The sequence below is a fragment of the Rhinolophus ferrumequinum genome, chromosome 5, assembly GCF_004115265.2.
Source record: "Rhinolophus ferrumequinum isolate MPI-CBG mRhiFer1 chromosome 5, mRhiFer1_v1.p, whole genome shotgun sequence".
NCBI classification, from domain to species: Eukaryota; Metazoa; Chordata; class Mammalia; order Chiroptera; family Rhinolophidae; genus Rhinolophus; species Rhinolophus ferrumequinum.
In genome coordinates, this window is record NC_046288.1 from 66906051 (window position 1) to 66928529 (window position 22479).

A 22479-nucleotide genomic window follows, 5' to 3' on the forward strand; every position below is an offset into this window, starting at 1 on the left:
CATCTATCCTGTGCAATTTTAATAAATGAAAACACAAATCTGATAAAGTTATTCAACTAATTAATATTTCTTGAACTTGTTCAATGGTAGGCCACTGCCCAGAGAGCTGTTTTCCTTGCATAAGCTCTCACATTAATTGCAATTTGACCAACTTCTATTTAATTTTCATTCTACTTCAAATGCCATAGTCTTTGTGAAATAGTCTTTCTAGCCTTCCCCTGGGAAAGTCCATAATTCCCTACTCTGTTTCCTATTGTGCTTAGTACTAGCCATATTAAATTTCTCATTACATTTTATTTAATATCACCTTTGGTCCCTTTAGGAGTTTATTTTCATTTGCTTAATTCTCCACTAAATAAAGAAAATGCAGTCTTAGGGCACTTTATGATTATTTCTGTCTCCTGTCCCCCAGTAAAAATAAAGAGAGAAAACAGATCATTTGTTTGTCCTGCTGACTTTCCTTTATTAAGTGTTCTTTAAAAATGTCTTGTTTGCAAAATTATCATTCATCATATACTATCACCTCCAACACGCTATGGTAATGCCGAGGAAAGAGTTCAACGTTATCTGTATGATTTTAGGAAAAAAACAGCTCGTGTAGGCATGTGTCTTTGAGATACAAATGTCCAAATCGATACAGTGATTTTTGTGTGATTTAAGTCACTGTCTTTAAATACATACAGATTTTTATTTTGATCAATGTCTCAAGATGTGGCCTGTCTTCACCCTCAGTTGTAAGGATTTTACCTGAAGCATGGATATCTGAAATTTACTATCACCCTCCCTTAAATTTTCTAAATAATACAGATTTAGTCTAAACTCTACATCTATTAAAACATCTCTGCTAGATTTATTCCTCACATACCTGTATGTGTACGATCTATGACTTAAAATGTTTCATTGAGATTGAACTCTACATTTTATTGTTTAAACAACAATAAAAACAAGTGAAATCAACAACAACAACAACAAAACCCTCTGCTATACTAAATGCATTTCACAAACTAACAAAAGTTTCATCTAACCCAGGATTGAAATTATGATGGACTAAATTTACAAGAAAAGCCTTTTCTTTAATATCATAACTTATTACTATATATGTAACTGTGTGTGTGTGTGTATTTTTAAATAACTATGAAATGAAAAAGAATTATATAAATTACAGAATTATAAAATAAATACATTTTGCCTTCCTTTCTCACTTAATTTTATCTTATCTATCTTTAGCTGACACTTTTTCTTATAAAAATGCAAAGCTTTCAGAAATAAAGTTGCTTTAAGTGTACTGATATAAACAAAGAAAGGAGGAGAAGGAGGAAGAGGAAAAGGAAGAGGAGAAGGAGAAGAACGAGAAAAAACAAAAAGGAAAAAATATCCAGCCTGTGTTTAAGTGACCATATTTAGAGTTCACTGATTTTATTGCTATACCTCTGTGGCAGTTAGTAGCCAATTTCTCTTAGTCCTGTAGATAGGATAAATGAACATTCTTCTCTTCTTCTTAAAAAGAAGAAAACAATTTAAATATTGCAATTCAGAGTATAATATCTTAAAAGATGGATTTAATTTACAACTATAGATTATTACCTTTGAAAAAGTATTTGAGTGGATTTTATAAAAATTCAACAGCCAAATTCTGACTCGTACACACAACTTTCATCAATTATCTTATAAGCTTCATTATCTACCAATATTATAAAAGCAATGGTGAAAACTTTGTCTAATCAACTATGTGTAGTTTTCTTTCTGTATGCTCAGGGGACTGGTTTCAGGACCCCAGAGGATACAAAATCCTTGGCTGCTCATGTCCCTCATATAAAATGTCACACTATTGCATATAAAATCTATGCACATCCGCTGGTATACTTCACCCCATCTCTAGATTACTTATAATACTTAGTGCATCGCAAATACTGTGTAAATAATTGTTAAACTGTATTGTTTAAGGAAAAGTGACAAGAAAAAAAGTATGTACATGTTCAGTACAGATGAAACCATCGTTGGCTTAACTATATAGTACACTTCATTAACTATATAGCATTTAAAACTATATATTTTTTTATCACACAGTTGGTTTAATCCTTGAATGTGAAACCCGCGGACACAGAGGGCTGACTGTACTTTAAAAATAAGTCTGAATTTTTCCAGTATCTGAGAAGGTGAGAAGATGTTAGCAGAAGTCTGTCATGTTTCTACAGTTTCTTGAGGAACTCATTTTTCAACTAATAGTAGCCTGTCCCAAGATAATCTCAAAAGGTCTCACTAAGGGTGCTTACTTACAAAATTCTTTAGAGAGGCAGAGAAGTACTTTTACTCTTTATTTGGCTTTGTTCAAAGGCTTTTTTTTTTTTCCCATGGAACTTCTACTCATTCTATCCATGCTGAAAAATGTGTTCTTCCACTGGAATTAGCATTTATTTAATTTTTTTTTCTGATATGGCTACTGTGTCGGTTATTAATCTACCTGAGAAACACAGCAAACAACTTCAATCTGAATTTTTTCCCCCTAATTAGTACTAGCAAATTAAAATCAACAACCTACTTTTCCATGTTGTCATGTACTGGCCTTTGGGAATGATTATTTGGATGAGATGAAAACTATCTGAAGCTTTTGGGAGATACAAATGATAAAAACAATCGAAACGGGACAAAAAGAAAAAAGTCTGAAGAAAAACAAAAATTCTTTTTTTTCTTTTTTTTGTGAAATGGAGAAGACAAAGATAGCTGAATAGATCATTATACCTTTATATATCACATTCAATATAAATATATGTATATACATTGTGTTAGGCAGAATAATGACCACCCAAAGATGTCTATGTCCTCACAGGAATCTGACTATCTTAGGTTACATGGCAAAGAGAGGATTCGAGTGGCAGATCACTTGACCTTGAGATGTCAAGCATACCCTGGATTACCAGATGGACCCAACGTAATGAAAGTGTTCTTAGAGGTGGAAGAGAGAGAGAATTGGAGAAATGGCATTCTTAGAATTGTTGCTTTTAAGATGGAAGAATGGGGCTGCTAGTAAAAGAATGTAGGAGGCTGACCTCTAGAAGAAAGAAAAGGCAAGAAAAAGGATTCTACCTTAGAGCCTCCAAAAGCAACAAAAACTTGCTAATCCCTTGATTTTAGCCTCGTAAGATCCACTTTGGACTTCTGACCTCCAAAACTGTAAGTTAATAAATTTGTGTTGTTTTCAGCCAGTAAGTTACTAGTCTAATTTGTGAAAGCAGAAATACGAAATGAACATACACATCCATACCTTTGCCTTATTGTTTACCTTTAAATTACAGGGTTTTTCTTTTGCGTCTGAAGATAAACACTATCTACATCAAAGCCAACAAAGAGAAACAAAATGTAAATCATACATGAAAGCCACAGGCATAATTAAAATGTACTTGAAGCCATGTTGAAAAAATAAAAGGAAACAAGTAAGATTAATTTTAATAATGTGTTCTATTCAACCCAATATATCCAGAACATTATCATGTCAATATGTCATCAACATGAAATTATTGAGACATTTCATATTATTTTTATTTGCTCTAAGTCTTCTAAATCTGTGGATGTTATGTTTCCAGCACATCTCAATTTGCACTAGCCAAATATCAATTGCTCGATTTTCAGAATTGGCTAGTAGCTGCTGTATTGACCCGTATGCAGAGCATAGATCCATATACAGAGATATTTTAGCTTTCTGAAGCCAATTTTGGTGATGGTTTTGAATATGTCAATATGAGTTAGACTATAATTTTCAGAAACTATAGTCTGTTTCTGAAAAAGGATAGTGATTTCTAGATTTCCAAAGTTCATGTGCTTTGACTTTCACCAAGACATTGGACAAACAGTCCAAACATAAACACAAAAATGTAAATGGTAAAAAATGTATCTCAGCATATGAATTATTTTCAACGGAGTGGAAATGTGTGGTATTTACCTACCTTTCACACATTGAGTTGTACATGTTGGAAAGCTAATCTTTGAGTTTCATACAAGTTTGTTTTTTATCATCTATCTTTCCCAACTTGAATTTTTATTTACGTACTGTATTTTAACATTTAAAAGCTAGATGTCAAATTTTTGTAGTACAAAACAAACTCAAATACAATGAATTTGTTTCATTCCATCTATTTCTGAATGGCTGCTTATTTCCATCACAGCATCGCTGACACAAACATGTTGTGGGTCCTGGTATCTATTCAGAAACACAGCTGAAACAGCCAGAATACTGCAGGTGGAAACACAGGTATTTCACTGCCTCTGTCTTCATGAGTGGCTAAAATCTATAGCGTTTCTATCCTCATCATTTGGGGTAATTTATATAAAAGCAAACTGCATAATTTATTTTAATGAGATTTTAAACTGACATTTTATAAAAAGACAAGTGATTATAGATTATGAGAATCAATAATCCTTCTGAGATTTTTTATTTCAACCTAAAAAGGGAATAGGATCTTTCCCCATTAGACCTGTTTTTCTAAAGAGAGCTGATATTTCTACCAGCATTTTAAATTACTCTACAGATATTTTAGAATATCAACCAGGCAGTGCAGTCTTTTTCACTTCCCATATATACTTTCTATCCAAATAACTACCAATATAGCATTCTTTTTCGCTTTCTAGTTTCCAGACTTAAACATTTTGGGGATGTTATAAACTGTGAACACACACCCACACAGAAGTACCCTCTTCTAAACATTCGGTAGGCCTTGCAGCTATATTTATTTGTTTGTTTGTTTCAATTTTATCCCAAACTTCTAATTATTTTGCAATGAACTAAATCTTCCAACCTCAGACTTTTTTTTTTTTAAGACAGTCACAATGTGGCAAAAACCTTAAATTGAAGGTGTTCTTCAAAACTCTTAAAATATTCTTTCCTGTCAAAAATACATATAAAAATAAAACTCCTACATGCTCTTTTCACTTTTAATTTACTTTTCTTGGAAGGCTGTAACGAAACCTATGGCAGTGTATCTGACGCCCAGATACGAGCATGTTGTTTTTTGACAATTGTCTAACACTTATGATAGGAACAGGTGTTCCCTACAATCAACAAAGTATTATGCTTATGAACGACGTTATTCATCAGCATTATCAGTCTCCATAGTATCTTGCCACTTTAACGACTCCTTCTCTTTGTATTTTAATTCAATCTAGGTTAGAGATACAGTAGGTTCAAAGACTCCATGATTCACTTTCGAGACACAAAGATAACCAGATTTCAAAGTATATGAAAAAGTACATTTCCTAGGTTTACTTCAAAAACATTGTCAGGTAAAGTTTCCATCCATGAAGATTTCCTAAAAGGAAATGCAGAAACTAAGGTTGGAAGAAGGGTAGGCTGGCACACATCTCAGCTCCTCCATCTTTATAGACAGCACAAGTGAGAGGATGTTAACATCTTAGGAAGTTCAAAGTGGCAGTTTGGTGTTTGGGGATTGTTTATTAAAGATGAATTAGACAATTGTCCTCATTGGGCATTGACATTAATGATGGAAGTTAGGAGGTTGGGAAAGAAGAACCTGTATGTATTTGAGCATTAGTCATTTTTTTCCCCCTGTTGGTAATGTCAGCTCCTTCTCCTTTAGCTGACATTCTGATTTATAAAATCACAGCTGAAGGCTTCCTGAATTACACGGACCATTCCCTAAGTTTGGCTGTAATAAAGAAATCAACCCCATCTGAAAGCCAGTAATACATGGCTTGACAATTTTACTATTAAAAGTAAAACCTAAAAGAAGAAGCTCAAGAGGAAGCATCATTGCATTAAATTTATTCTTCCTTCTTGGGACAATTCTCTAAATACTTGAAAATAGTATTTCCCCCAACCTGTATAAAATCGTTGTATTGAAGCACCATGTAAAATCAACCCATATTTTTCTGTGGCCAGTGGAGAAGGAAGTGCTAAAATCCACTGGCACTGTTTGCATTCAGCTGGGTTGGGAATTACCCACTGTTAGCCACTTTAAAGAAAGAAAAAGACCAAACAAGAAAATGTTCCTTTTGAGGACATGTACTCATATGACCCCTTATGCAACATTAAGACTGAGACTGGCTGACATGCCGGCGTTTACTTAACAAACACTATGAGAGACCACAATGCTCAATGCTATGTATTACTAGCTCATTTAATCTTCACCATAATGCTACAATGTATAATGCACTATTATCTCTATGTACTAATGAAGAAATTGAAGACTTGAGAAGCTTAGTTATTCACCCAAGGTCACTCATCTAGTTTTAGGATTAGAACTTGATCCCAGGCCTACTTGACTCCAAAGCCATGGCCTTAACCATCACACTAAAGAAGTGTAGGGACAACTCTATGGCTAATATCACACAAAATCTTTATATATATATATATATATATATATATATATATATATATATATATACTTTTTCTTTGTGGGATTTCAATAAGTACACAAAATCTTTTTATATATACTATTGAAATCCCACAAAGTGTATATATATATATATATATATATATATATATATATATCACACACACACATATAGTGTGTGTGATATGTATATATATACACATGTATATATACACAGACACACACATGTGCACACACACACATAGACATACATACATGTCTGTAATCCTAATTTGCAGGATGTATTTTAATTATAGTCAATGAAGGAGGAGGCTAAAAACATAGGAGCTGAGTCATCTGGAATGAAAAGAAACACTAAATCTCAAAAAAAAAAAAAAAAAAGATGCCCATTTTTATTCTTTGGGGTCTATTTCAAAGGCTACAATGAAACTATTTAATCTGCCTTTTAAAATTAAATGAGAACATGAGTATCTAAATCTGCACTATCCAATATAGTAACCACTAGCCAAATGTGGCCATTTACATTTAAATGGACATTGAATAAAATTTTAAAAAATCAATTCCTTGGTCACATGTGTAGCAGTCTAAATGGAACAAAGGACTAATTAAATAATGCTTTCATTAGGATATCCTACACTAACTCTGCCCCCTTGTACAGTCTCTGGCCTCTTTCTCCTTCACAACTATACATGTTAGAAGAAGATAAACTGTTTGCCATTTGACATTATTTTTAACAAGATCGAGTAGACAAGTAGTCTGTTTAAAAGGAAATGAAGGCTGGCAAAATAGGGACTGATGTTAAAACTTAAGGATGAGGTGCGGGCCTCAGTTTGCTTTCAACAGCAGCCAATAGCTTATTTCAGGAGAAATCATTTTAAGACACAGCCTTTCAATGGTGACTTGAGTACTTCCAGACTACATTGGAAGAGGAGGAGTTTTAAAATAGACATTTTTTTTTTCTTTCTGAAAAGCATGACATTTAAATTGGAAGAAATAGTGTGAGGTGAGAAAGAGATGTAAAGATGAACAAAGGAATGAACACTTACATCTACAAAATCCCCTTTTTCAAAAGTGAGGAAAATAGGGCACCATTCTCCCTTGCTATACTCAACCTTAGCCTCTTCATTAGAGATGTAAAGAGTTTCAGATAATTACTTTACACCCATTATAAAAAGAGGGGTGATGACATTATTATACTTAATTTTCATAAGTGACTTACAAAAGAGGTTGCATTTTAAGAATGAGAGGTCTAACCAGATGGTAGTTCAGATTGTGAACCCATTAAGCAGAAGTGGGCTCATGTTACGCTTCGCTCTATTTCCAGTCCTTGAAAATGGTTGCAGTGATACCAATACCAGTGGCATCACAGTTTTACTAGCATGAATGATTTTCATAATCACAACAGCATGTGCAAACTCTAATATGGCGGTTGGATTTTTAAGTGGTTTGCTCAAGTTTATTTAATACCTATTCAACACGGCTTTACGCAAGGCAGACTGACTTAAATTCTTTTAAAATGGTGTCGTCTGTATAAAAGAGCACATTTGTAAAAAGAAATTCGGGACGATTTTGAAAAGAAAAATTGTGTTTTTTTTGAGGCACTGGTTAGAAAGAGTGAGATTTTTTTTTTCTTTTTCTACCACATATGCAGATTAAGAATATTTATGGTGAAACCATAGCATTCTGGAAGAGAATTCTCTGCTATTAAAATATATATATATATATATATATATATATATATATATATATATATATATATATAGCTCCACTTCTTTGAGGTCATTACTGTATACTTTTTTCTCCCTGTGTACACAAATTGTGAATTTCCACAAGTGTGAAAAAAATGTCAAAAGCTTGATATTATTTAATTCACTAATTTACATTAAAATTCTATTTTAATTTTTAAAAGAATCAGCCAAACAGAATTCAATGTTTATCCTTAATATAATTCATTTTATGATCCATCACACTATTATTCTCTATTCATCAACATTCTTAGTTAATGTCTGCATTATAGTTTCATATACCACATACGTTATTTGGAATCTTTCTAAAACTTCACCATCATGTGCATACATTTTAAAATCTTTTTCTAGTCACATCTTAAGGAACATTTCTCAGTCTCTCTCCCTTTCTCTTTATACATCAATTTTTAAAATCAGATTATTAGTAATATGTTGGAAAAATACAACATGGCACTCATTCAACAGTTACCTAACTCTGTTTTACTCCCTTAGCTTGGTCATGACTGCCTAACTCATTGAGTCACCTCCAAAACACGGCCTGGAGAAGGCATGAGAAGAGTTTGGAGCTCACTAGTGTGCTGTGCCTTTTCTTGTATAAGTACTGCCCATTCTCTTAGTACCTGCAGTTCCTTGGAATGGTGCGGCACCTGGAAAAGGTTAATGAGCATAGAGACTTTCAGGCATAATCAAATTACAGACAGACGCTACACAGACATTTCATGGCTAGACAAGCAACATGCACGCTGCAGGCACACTACAGGTGGCAGATATTACTGCAGCTCCACCAGTGGAATAGTTTACAGACAATGGATGTATATATTTTTTTCCAACTTGGTGAGACACCATTTTCAATTACTATTTTAAAAAGAGAGAGAAATTTGTTTTCCAACAGTTTTTAGGCATACTTAGCTGGAGTTGCAACCAGATATATTATCCTTTTTGTTACAGATCATTAGAAATCGCCTCAAATGTATCAAATAAATAAATTAGTAAACCTGGTTCATTTTTTTTTTTTTTTTGAAAAAGCCTGATGCACTTCCATCCAAAAAGTATTGAATTCACAATTCAGGTACGTTGTCTATATTATACTAGATAAACATCTTTAATCTAAAAATAAATCATGATCTAAATAATCTGCAATAAATCTTTTAAATAGATTTGAACTCTCTGAGCTATGAAAAATTAAAGTGAGGACTTATTGATGAAATCAATTTTTTAAAAAAAAATCAAGCTGCCAGGTTTTCTAAAACTCCTAAATTATTTGCTTTCAAAATAGCATTCATTGCTGTATGAAGAATTATCAAGCATCAATATACATGCATTAATACCACCATCATTGCAGAGGGCCTGCAGAGAGTTCTTCCATTCCCAGTTTCATTTTTTAAACAATCTCTTGCTATTTTGTATCACTCAACACTATTACAGAAGTAATCAAATTAGCATTAGCAGTTCATGTTGCAAACTTCAATTTGTATTGCTACAACACCAAAGTAAAATGATTTGCACATCAAAAGTAAAAGAGGTGGGATTTAGATTAATTTAGTGTCTTAAACAAAACTAAGTAGGCCTTGATGGTAAATTAAATGATAGTTTACAAATATCAAAATTGAATATATTTATACTCTTTTCAAAAAAAAATCCCAAGGCCTGTGCACTAAATGTTAATGAAATATGAATATTAGAAAAAGAATGGAATATGACAGTGCATATGGAAAATGTTGGGCTTCTCATATTCTGAGAATTCTGTTTAAATTTATTTCAGACTATAGTGTTTACAACTGTTTATAATTCAGAGAATGTGGGTGATAAATCTGTCTGTTGATAATCGATCAATCAATCTATCATCTATTTAACATGTTACAATATCCTGAGTCTAATTATTCTCAGTATTTCACCATAGAGGGAAATATAGTGACTATGATACACTACAGGCATAGACATACCAAAATAATGTGATTTCCAAAAAAACATATTCCTCATTTTTTATCATACACTATTGTCATGAAGTTTCCATCTGCTTATCACAAAGGCTAACATTTTAATATGCCTTTCCCTTGAAGTGATTTATATGGTCAAATTGAGAGAACCACACAATTTTTATGAATGGGTATTTTTTGCAACCCTTGTGTCTTTATGCTTTCCACTGGATAGTGTGTTTTTATGGAAGCCAATCTAGACTTTAAAATAATTTGCATTCCAGTCTTAGCTCAGTCTCATCCTGACAATGACCTAGTGAATGACGACGACCATTTGCAATACAATCCCCTCTATAGAAATTAAACATCACCTAATGTACCTAAGGGAGCACTGTGTTCTTTCCTCCCTGGCACACACTCCGAAATTGCCCTAACGTGAGAAGTATTTCCTAGCTCACTGGTATATAATTTTGCACTGCTATTTTATTTTGTAGTTTCATAGTCCAACTTATTTTTAAACTAAAATATATTTTTACGGTACTACCATGCTTCAAGATGTTTCTAAAAAAAAAAAAAAGAATTAAATGTATTCAAATGTATTTTATCTTTTAATTATATGTGTATCTCGAAAAGAAAGAAATGTTATTCTATGGACCATTCTCATGATTTAAGACTATGTAACATAATTTGAGAAATACAAATGACCAAATTTCCCAGATATACTATAAATAGTATCCACCATATTTCATAATTACTGAATGTGGTTCATGGAGCTAATTTGACATCTATATTTAGATACTTTTGAGGCATTAGCCAGGTGCTATTAACAGAAAAGATACCAGGAATTGACAAACAAGAATAAAAAGGATTTTCATGTGGAAACTTGGGACAAAATAGGTATAGTTAATTACCTTCTTCTAACTTTGAAGTGCCCTATGAATGAATTGCATGCTATTTAGAGAAGTTAAGCAGGCACAATGATGAGTATTACATTCATTTATTAATGAAAGAATTCTTAAACTTAGGTTAAATCTTGTTTTTGTTGCTATTGTTTCCTTTTTTGATTTTCCCTGTGATTTGGAAAAGACAAAGGTTTTGGAGCACCATAGAAGAATGATACTGATTAGCTTTCTCAATCAAAAATCATAAAAGAAAGGACTGAGGAAAGGGTCAGTCTTGATTTTATAGCAATAAGATTGCAATTTCCATGTATGTGTGAAACATCACAGTTTATTATAAAATTTTATGCCCAAGACAAATATATTTCAGGTGCATTCTGACTATATTAGAATAATATTAAATTTAGGTTAGAAAATGTAAATTGTACAAGGATCATGTTTGTCATTGTTCAACCATTTCTTCATAATAATTATAGATTCATTTTTTTTTTAACAGGGGCCAAGTGAAACAGAGATTGTCTATACATTTCTCACAGGTTTTACTTTTCATATTTGCTACGTCTTTATAATAGTGAATCATTAAATGATCTAAAGTGGAGATATTTTTTGTTTGTTTGTATGCTTTAAGAAAGCCCCTTATAACAACAAATCATCTTCATGGGAAATAATAATTCTATTCTCAGGAATACAAGGACTTAATTTTTTAAAAAATATTAAAAATGACCTTTTAGCAAGACAGGACAGAGATCTGAATAATAATGTAATCAGTAACTGTCATTTCGAAGACAAGGAGAAATCAACTGCAGGTCAAAAAAACCCCGAAAACTTAGATGTCTACAACTCAATAGAAATTATTAATAGTAAAAGGAAAATTTCAGCTTTTAAAGGAGAACTCAATATGTGTATTAAATTTTCCTTTTTGTTAAGAAAGATTCAAAATACCCATCTCAAGTCTCTTAACTATTCCACGTAGAAATTATGTTTTTACAAGGTGTTTTTCACCTAGGACTAGACTTTGCTTTAAGAAGGCCACAGTAATTAGTATACTTTTGGATTTTAACACATTGCATAGAAAACTATTGTAGTTTGTTGCAGATCTGGGAAATGGTAGTATATCTATTTTGTTGTTGACTTTGTTCTTTTAAAACTAAATAGACCCGAAGAAATACAATTAGATGAAAAGGTAGTGGAGTATTTAAGATTGTATAGTTCAAGTCTTCCTTTTACAGATAAGAACACTGGAGGCCAAAAGGACAATGGTTTGCTCAAGGTCACACATCCTGTAGCAAAGACAGGATTAAATCACAGGTTCACAAATTCCATGAATTGAGAATTATTTCAAAAGAAAAATGCGTAAATTGAAGGAAATCAACTAAGAATTAATGAAGGTCTGCTCTATGATGGGCGCCGTGATACATACCTCATATACATTTTTTTTTTCATCTCACCCTAACACAGTTCAGGTTAAGAATTTTACAAATTTTTCAAATGGGAATACTGAATGTTGGAGAGACCAGGCAAGTGGTCCAAGGTCACAAATCCAGTAAATTGGTTGCACAGTGACCACTAAAACCCAAGGCACTCTCTTTCCTACACCATGTTCTTTCCATTTTTAACGTAAGTTAAAATATTTGAAGTTCAAGGCCTGTTCCATAACCACGTAGTATAGAATAATATTTGTTGAGATAATGAAGATGATGATTTATAATGCTTCCTGAAAAGGAATCCAAACGTAAATTCAATAAATAATTAGCTGAGCCTGGGCCTCAAAACAAAGACAAATGAAGCTTTCAAGCAAAAGGACATAAAGAACAATGCACACACGTGTCTTTCTTTTCCTTTAATTGTGCTGCCAATCTAGCCTTTTGCCACAGAGGACAAGCATTATCTTAAGATTCAGGGGAATGTCTCTTCATACAGTCTACGTTCCTCATGGCTGGATTTCTTTCTCTTTCTAAAATGAGCTTTTTTACTTAGATTTAACATGCCTTTGCCACATTCTACTTGGATCCCTTTCTTGTTCATGGAGATCTCTTTGTAGCTGACCTGTAAATAGCAGTGTCACAAGAAGCAGTAAACTGGTTGCCTTTACAGACGACTCATAAGGATCCACAATTTTTAGAATTACATATTGGCAGGCAATTTTCTCCTGGATATAATTCTAACCATTAAATGTTGCTCTCACTTTATTTTTAATTTGCGACATCCATCCTCTTGTATTAATGATCACAGAATCACAGCCTTTCAGACCTAGTTGAAAAGACCTATAAATTAGCGAGTCCAATTCCTTTATATTTTTGTATGAAGAAACTGAAGACCTGAGAAACAAAATTGAATTAAAAACAAAACAAAACAACAACAACAAATCATTAACCAGGAATTGAAGCTTCGAGGCCAAAGCTAGAATTTCTAATCCAGTGCTCTTTACATATGTTCTCACAATAACAGTGGTAGACAAGCACTCTATCAAAGATTGCCACATGTTTAAAGGTGAGAAACGGAAACTGCCTTTTTTCTAAAAATGCCTTTTGAATCTTTTTCTGTTTCCACGTAGTCTCTAATTATGACACGAGATTTTCTATTAAAACTACCCCTGCGTATTGATCCCCCTGCCTCAGCTCATCCTTACCTCCCTCACAGAACAGTCATGTGATATTTCTTTTGCATTTTACATATTTTCAGTCACTAAAGCATTTGAACCTAGAGTGTGTTTTACTGATTCCCTCAATCCTCCAGCTGTGTAAACAATGAACACATTTTTTTTTCCCCCAGGTCCATCAATCTCAGTACTATAGATACTAGAGTAGGATCATTACTCACAGAAATTTACTACAGAGCAATGTGGTATAATTTTTGTTAAATCCACACAAAGACTTTCTTCGACGCAGTGGTGTGGGGCACTGTGACAGCACTATCAATAGACAAACGGAAATATACTGTTAAAATGCTATTATTAATATTTATAACAGCTTTAGTGCTCTTGATAAATGAAGCCACATTAATTAGTTTCAGGATCTTATTCTCACTTTGGCATATCCACTAGCACTTCTGAACACACGATTAAAATATTTTAAAATGTCACTTGTTTCCACTCCACAAGAAATGCATACTGATGGTGGCCACTTGATTTATACTGCCACATACATTTAGAAACAAAAATATGTTCCTATTTTAGGGGCTAAGAAATGTTTCCTACACTGCTTGCAATAAAATCTGGTTAAAAAATATATACACACACACAACTATAATGATCATGCAAATGTACAACTAGACTATTTTTCTGAGTATGAAATATTTGGCTATAATTCATTTTTAAGTTTCAACCCTGGTAAGTTTGTTTTCCTTTTATGTTATAAAATGTACATTCACTGAGGGTTTTTTTACATTCCATAAGTTAAATTAGCTCTTTATTAAACAAACAGTATATTTGATTTGAAAGGTGAATGGTAACTCGTGCATTGACTTAAAACAAATTACCATTCCCTCTTAAATTTTTGGAGATTGATTTTCACCTTTGTCCAATGAATACCAGAAATTCTTTGGTTCGAACTAAGTATACTTTAAAATAAAACTGTTACTTTTTTTTTCCTTTTCCATTGAAAAGAAAACCACATTACAGATAACATAGACAAAGATAAAGAATACATGTATTATACATAAATATAGGGGTGTGTGTGTGTGTGTGTAAGTAATAATATCTTGGACAATAGTTTTGCCAATTTACTTGGCCCATGTAACTCCAACTTGACCTCTTGGGTAGAAGTAGTCAGAGACCAAAGTAAAGCTACAAAAGGGACCCCTGCAGCTACTCCCGTGATCCTAGCAAGAGGCAAGAGATGTTTGTTTGACCATAGAGGCATGTTTTCAATTGCTTTCCTATGAACGATAAATTGAATTTTGTGGAAAGAACAGGTCATATATCTGTCAGATACCAAGTGCAGGTAATGCTTAATGTTTAAAACACGGAAATATCTTTCTTCAAATCTTTAACTCCTTCTAAAATTAATAATACAGAAAACTCGTGAAGTCCACCTCAGCTCTGCAGGAATGTCGTAGGTGCCATCAGAACTAGACTCAAGTGTTCTTCCTATCTTAATGATGTGAAGGACAGTAGAAGAGATTACACCAGGAAAAGAGTGGAAAAAGTTACTGGTAAATGTGAGTGAGGTCAGTAAAGTAGCTGAAAAAAAAAAGAAATTCTGACATCCTGGATAACATTTTATACATAATGCAGCAATTCATACATATTTGGCAAAGGGCTAAGGATTATTTTGTTAATTAGTTTGAAAAGAAGGAAATTAGAAAATTCCCACAATAGGAGTCTGGTTAAAAATCTTAGCTTTGCTCTGAGGATCAAATCAAACCTTGGTGGCAGTCTTGAATGCCACCATGATTCTGTCTCACATGGGTGAGAAAATAGTGGAGGGTCTCTTAAGAAGGAAAAACAGAGCATAAGAAAATCTGCCAGAAAAAGTGGGATGAAGGAGGGAAATGAGCAGAAACTAAGAGATTGTAGGTAAGAAAGATTACTGAAAAAGCTTGAGAAAACTCCTAAAGAGAGATTCACATGCTTGAAAGAAAGAAAAAAAACAAAACAAAACACAGAATGACATATCCCATGTTCCCTGTTTTCCCTCTCCACACTTCTCTTTCCTCCATTGCCCCAACATTTTTCTCTTAATAGAGTCCATGTGCCAACAGAAGTAGAACAGAGTTGGCCCATAAGGGTGAGTGGTACTCTAAAATGTAAAAGATATAAATTCTGACTATCTCTATGCTAGTAAAAAAAGAGAGAGAGAGAGTAAGAGTAACATTAAAAAACAAACAAACAAACAAAAAAAACTCAGTGACATAGAGCACGAAGCATTTCCATATCAGATCAACACTGGCATCAGAAGCCTTCACATAAAGGAACAAGGTTAAGAAGAAGGGTGAAGACTGAACCTTTTATTATTCTTGGATGCTGTTATTATAATACATAAACTGATATATTTTATTAATTTAAAAGAGGATCTTTGAGGAGCTTGTACTTCATTCACTGACAGAATATGGGCTTTTTATTATCTAAAATTGATTTGATTTCTAATAAAATATTTGCTTCAACCTTGAACAGCAAGGCAGCAGATAGTTCAATGTGAGACAGTAATATTATGAAAAATTGTGGTATTTTTTCATGCAGCTCAGAGCCTCCTGTGTTATTCATCAAATTCATTTCCCTTGTAACTAAATCTGTCATAAATCTAGGCATCCAAAAATGAAATATGTTTCCTGACAATAATCTACTGTCAATAAACTTAATAAAGCCTTCAAATGATACAACACTTTCTGCGGTTTTAAAATGCTTCACAAATAAATTATTGATCTTGGTAGTTGATGATAATATTAATAATAATTTAAAAATAGGAAAATGAAGCATGGGGGAGAGGTAATTTGTCCCTTTCATGATTATAAACTGACAAAAATCATAGGCAAATACATATTCTGATATAATTTATATTTAGCCTATAAAAAATTAACCAGAGTAGATCTTATTTGTAAATTTAAGAATTGTTGAAACTGTTGAAGAATAAAAAATAAGTAGTTTTATTTGTAATCATTAGAATATTTTTTTCACTCAACAATGAATCGTTTGTATCTATCTGAGTATGATAGCTTATTCATTTTTTCTTTATAAGCCTTGTGTTTTCTTTTCTTCAGAATCCATTGGAGAAAATACAATAGTAATATTGAAATTAGGAATCATTCTTGATATTCACATTGAGCTTCATTATATGTCTGTCATTATCAGTTGCCTAGACTAAATTCCATTAGGCATGTTTTAAGCAATTCCATGCTGTCCTTAGTAGCTGAATATTCTCTTCTCAGAACAACAAGAAATTTGGATTAGTTGTAACAACTCAGTTTTAATAAAGATCTTGTGAGTTTCAGATTATTATGACTTTGAATTATTAGCCTGAGACTTAGAAAAAGATGCTTTCTGTTACCAGACATCTCTGGTAGATAGTCATGTTGAATGCTATTTTTATATATCATGTTATTTTATATGAGACTCATTACTAGATGAAAAGTGAATACTGACACCCTACATTATCTTAAAGCAAGAGTCATCTTTAGCTTATATGTAAAGGAACAGAGAAATCAGAAGGCTCTTTATATCCCAAAACTATTAACACTGTTGGTCTAATAGTCCAACAAAGAGAAAGGAGCTAGAGATACCCGATGTTACCTGTTAAGGGCACTGTGGTAAAAATTCTCTTTTACAGCAATGTCCCAACATATTCTCAGGGTGGGGCCATGATGCCATAACAGTGTATAGGAAAATAAACACCATCAGACTGAGGTATAAAATCTTGCTGGAATGTGACAGATGAAGCAGTCTGTGTGGAATGTACATTCACTACTGAAAAATCTGATTAAACAAGTACTAAGGAAAACAATTCATTTTAAGCATGCTTGTGATCAAATACTGCGACATACAAAAGTAATGAAATAGTCCCAATCTTCAAGGGCCCGTTGGTCTAACTGGACATCTAAATATATCTAAGTGAAAAAGAAGTAACAATGTTAGGCAATGAGAATAAAATAAAGTCAGTAATTCCAGATCATATATTGATCACCTGCCATATTTTGCATGAGATTGATATTAGAGAGTGATAAAAGTTTCTGGTATGATTTGAAGGAGAATACATTTCCTACTATCAGATTATATTACAAAAGTCAAACTACTTTTGATGTATGGTTGAGATAGTCAACCAGAACTGAATGAAGATGGTCAACCAATTCTAACATTGATTATCTCATTATCTAGTCTTATCTTTAACATGTTCAGTTTGGGAAAAAGATTAAGTAAATTATCAGTCAAAGGGTCAACTTCAATTTCAGTAGTTCCAAATACTTTCTAAGGAATAATTCATTCAGTCTATTTGATGACTCACAAATTTATCCAAGAATATTGTTATTAACTTCAAGAGCCCCAAATATTAGACATAATTTGCTTGGTGGTTTTGTTTAATAATGAAATTATTTTTATTAATATTCAGAGATAATTAATTTATGTTGCCATATTCAAGACTGACTTTTCATTATCATACTTTTATTTAATTTCCATGAAAATTAAGTATTACTTACCCAAAAAGTGAAAAGCATCTTGAATTTTTGATAATTATTCACATGTAGTATATTAATTAGTTAGTGATGTATTTTATTACAGATATTGCTAAAACAAAACAAGTATATGGACATTTATTAAATACCAAATATTACCAGATAATGTGATAGAAGTGTTTCTCACAACTTTAAAAATATTATCATTCAAATTATTTGAGGAAATGACAAAATCAAAGCTTAAAAAGTTTAAATAATCTGCCTGAGATCACATAGCTAAATAAAGATTTGAGATGGGTACATTTGGACCGAATCATACTTTCCCACTAAATCCCAGTAGTTCTCAGTACAAAAATATTGTCATAAAAAAGCAGGTTTACATTCTACTGACAACTAGGCTATATGGACTGTCAAATACAGTGCTAAGATTCTACTGTTTGAGGGTTGAAATGATTCTTATGATGGAATGTCAGTATAGAAATAGTACCAGGAAAATAATTAGTGACCTGTAGTCATTTTATTTTACAGCTGAGAAAATGAAGGCTCAGAAAGGTACAGTTGGTTGCCCAAGGTCATACAACATTTTGGGGGTAGAGCCAGGATTGAAAACCAGTTCTCCTGTACTCTAATAAGTCCAGATTGATTTAAAATATATTTTCATATGTCATCGTAGCATAAGGAAGTCAGGACCCTATGAACTCAGATTTTTAAAAGAATGACCCTATTTTAAATACATATTATATTCATGAAATATGGCCAAGCAGCAAAGAAAATTCAGTGTATTCAAGAAAAATAATCAGCTAGAATGGTTTAGATTTATATGAAGATAGGGAACATGCATCTCTACATCAGTGTACATGCGATGGTCTGCATCATGCTATTTAAATACCAAATAATATTCATTTCCAAATGGCCAACATGGGTCTTTGAGAGGAAAAAGACAATTGTTCAGAGTTCTCAACACGTTAAAAACACCTGATCAGGTGACCTTCTGGAGATACTGAAGGGGCAGAACAAGAGAAGCCCAGGATTTAGACTGCACGTGATAAGAGTCACAGACTTACATAAACACTCCATGCCTCTCACTGTAATGAGGAAAACACAGAATGAGTATTGGGAATCCTGAGGTGGAATTCAGATAGATAATTTCTGAGAACAACAGAGTGCTTAAAGATTTGCACTTGGTGATACTTCTTAAAATAACCATTATATTCCAAACTTGGCTGAAATACAAGTCATACCCACCCACCCCAAGAGAGTGGGAGGCAAGGAGGGAAGGGGAGGAAGAACAATCTTATCTTCTCTCCAAAAGAGTCTTCCATTAATGGAAGAAGCAGTCCCTGCCCTGACTCCACACCACCTAATAGAGTACTCCCTAGATAGCAATGGGGAGAATTATCTGAGAACCAGGTGAAGGAACAGAAAAAAGCAAAATAAAAAGGGTAGAGCGGCTGAGAAGATTTAGGAAAAATACAAAGGTGACATAGAGAAAAGAACATAGTGCTAAAGAACCACCTGGATGCAAGTTTTAACTTACAAATAAGAAAATTACCCTAAATATCATTAAGATTTTTTTCATATTTGTTGTACACAAAAGGCTTTTAAAGGAAGGTGTTATAAATGCCTGCTTATTCATCAGTATTGTGTTTAATGCAGACTGAGGTCTTTAAAATTAAAATGTATCCAGATTAAGTAAAATAACCAGACGTTTTCATTAGGAATGACTATTTATAATAAACACAGCATGGATTTATATAATTTGCTATCACTTCTGAAACTAAATTTGGTAAATGTTTAGTAATAGTTACACGGTTTCCAATGAGTTACTATTTTTAATGAATTAAAACAATTCTCACTTATAGATCTTACAAATCAAGACTTATAACTTTTTACTCTTATTTAAGGATGACTTTTGTTCTAATTCCTGGCAAGAATGAGATTAGAAATAGGCAATAAAACTTTGTCAATGGCAACCAAACATTTTCCTGTACAGCTGTATTTACTGGCTTTTCTTTAATCGCTTTATATTGAAAATAGATATCAAACTTTCTGGAAGTACTACAGATCAGTCTTTGATTTGAAAGATTCACTTTTGGAAACTTGAGATATTGAAGCCCACCGATACTGTGATTTGCATTTGTTAACCAGGGAAATCCTAATTGTGAAGTGATTGGTATTTATGAATAACCAAATTATGAGGGTTGTAAATTCTTTCAAAGTAAGACAAATGCTCACCTGAGGAGGAAGGGATTTACCAGGGCTGAAAGAGATTGAAAGACATATGGAAATGCTGCAGGGGGTCCTAGGCTAGAGACCAGAGGACTCCCTGGGGAACACTGGTATTCCTATCTGGTTTAAAATACACTAAAAGGGATGTGGGAGGCAGCCAGCTTTAACATTCAGAAAATAGGCACCGATAAATTTAAAAATAATTGCACTTTCAGGTCAAAGGGATTTTTCTGTATCGTAACAGGAAAAGTGAATCAATTCACTGCTATCAGAATATGAGAAGTGTTCAGGAGCTAAAAATGAATGAATGAATGAATGAATGAACAAATAAATATAACAAGTAAAATTGGGGAAACTAACATCATCTTGCTTTATAAAATAGAAGTACCCTAAAAACATAAGACTAATGGCACAGGTAATAAATATTATCCTATCTGGGGAATGTCTGCTGCCAATCATTTCAACATTTAGTAGTCTTCCTAGGATATAACGAAACACTGAGAATGCCAGGACTTTTGGTATGAGTAAAAGTATTCTGGTATAATAATGATTTTCCCTGTGTGAAGCAAGGGCCTGTATTTATGCAAGTAATTATGGAGCAAAAGGATTTTGATGATTTTAGATATAACGATATTTACTCATCTTTAGAATATTCCAGAGAGATATGTCCTCTCTGAGAATCTTTTTCATGGCTGTTTTATAAGCTAACCTATGAGTAATTTGAGATAAGTTTTCAGTGATACTGAAACCTTCTCTAGTTCCTGGTAGGAGAATACACACATATACGCAAAATGCAAGGAAAACACAGAATGGATTTGTAAAGTACCCCTTTGTCTCTCTACTTCTTGGAGGGTCGTCTCCTCCCTGAGATCTCCCTGCTGGCAGTCAGGCTGGCCAACAGCTCCAGAATCAGTCACAGGCCGGAGAAATGGGATGCAGCTGCCTCTTTCCCTTGATAGCTCCTTCCAGAGAGACATAACGTGTGTGCTTAACTTAGGCTACAGAGAGTGAAAAAGACTGAGAAATAGTAGCCAACTAAGTTAAGGGCTTTTTTCTAATGTATCGTTACTAATTCTTTCCAGTTTACTTCCTCCCCACCTCCAGCTCTATCCCCTTCAAAATAAACCCCTTGTGATATCACTTAGAAAAAGTGACATACCAGCAATTTTTAAATGGTTATTTACATTAAATATGGCTCGGACTGCAGAGACTACCGAGAAGGGCTATTCTTTCCAAAGGAGGTTATAAAATACTACCCTACTTGCTTTATTTGTCTTGGCACTCCTGGATATTTTGGTTAATTATCACAAATTAGGTTGAGGGAAACATTACTCTTCTTACTTAGCCAACACAGAACTGGTAGTTTCTAGTTAGTCAAGTCCGATGGCAGCTTCCCCTATTTCTTATCATTATCAAAAAAATAATGGGAGGCTTTTGTGGTGAAAGTCTATACTAGCCAATTTAGTTCATTAAGTATCTGACTTTGATCATTAAATGACGCATGTTTGCATTAAAAGGAAAAAGACTTTCATATTTAGTGGGAAGGTCTTACATCTTTGTGGAGAATTTCTGTTTTGTTTCTCTCCCCAGCTTGCTCAAAGCATTATATATAGTAATCAAAGAAAGAAAAGAAAGGGAGGGAGTGAGGGAGGGAAGAACAAGGGAAGGAAGGAGGGAGAGACGGAGGGAGACAATGAAGGAAAAAAAGAAAGAGAAAACTGCAATGATCAGATTTCATGTATTAACACTAGAATTTTGGATTTGGCATGAGAAATAGACAAGCATCCAGGAGTGCTTTTTCTTCAATGCAATTCTAGAGACTGGGCAAAGGTGACAAACGTATGGGCCACAAATCTGCACCTCCCACCCCTGCAAATACTCTTCGCCATTGCTGTTTTGCTACTGACTGAACAAGACTTGCTTGTCCTAAAACATAGAAAGTAAATTCACATGAATGCTAGAAGCAACATTTTCCAGCAAATTTCAGGTTGTATCTTTTTTAAGAACAGAAACTCAATCCATTTGGGTAGTTTTTCAAAGCAAAATCGGGAGCTATTACAATAGAAACTAATAAAACTTCCACCCTGAAGTTCACACTAGATACAATGGAATCTGAACTAAGCTAAAAAAAATAAAATAAATAAATAAAAACAGAGAGAAAAAAGAAATAGGAATTTTGACCTCTAGCAACACAGTAGTCCTGACGTATCTTGTCCATACTTATTTTGTTTCACCCACTACT

General features: G+C 33.3%; 1 protein-coding gene across 7 annotated transcripts in view; it reads right to left on the minus strand.

The window, feature by feature from the left end:
- The window catches only part of PCDH7 (protocadherin 7), a 401378-nt gene that overhangs the window by 142225 nt on the left and 236674 nt on the right, over positions 1-22479 (minus strand). Inside the window, exon 3 of one of the 7 annotated variants that reach the window (XM_033105871.1) lies at positions 8710-8736. The exons of the other annotated variants lie outside the window; for them this stretch is intronic. Within the exon in view, the coding sequence (XP_032961762.1) occupies positions 8710-8736 (27 nt within the window). The remainder of the gene's footprint in view (positions 1-8709; positions 8737-22479) is intronic. 7 annotated transcript variants of the gene reach the window in all.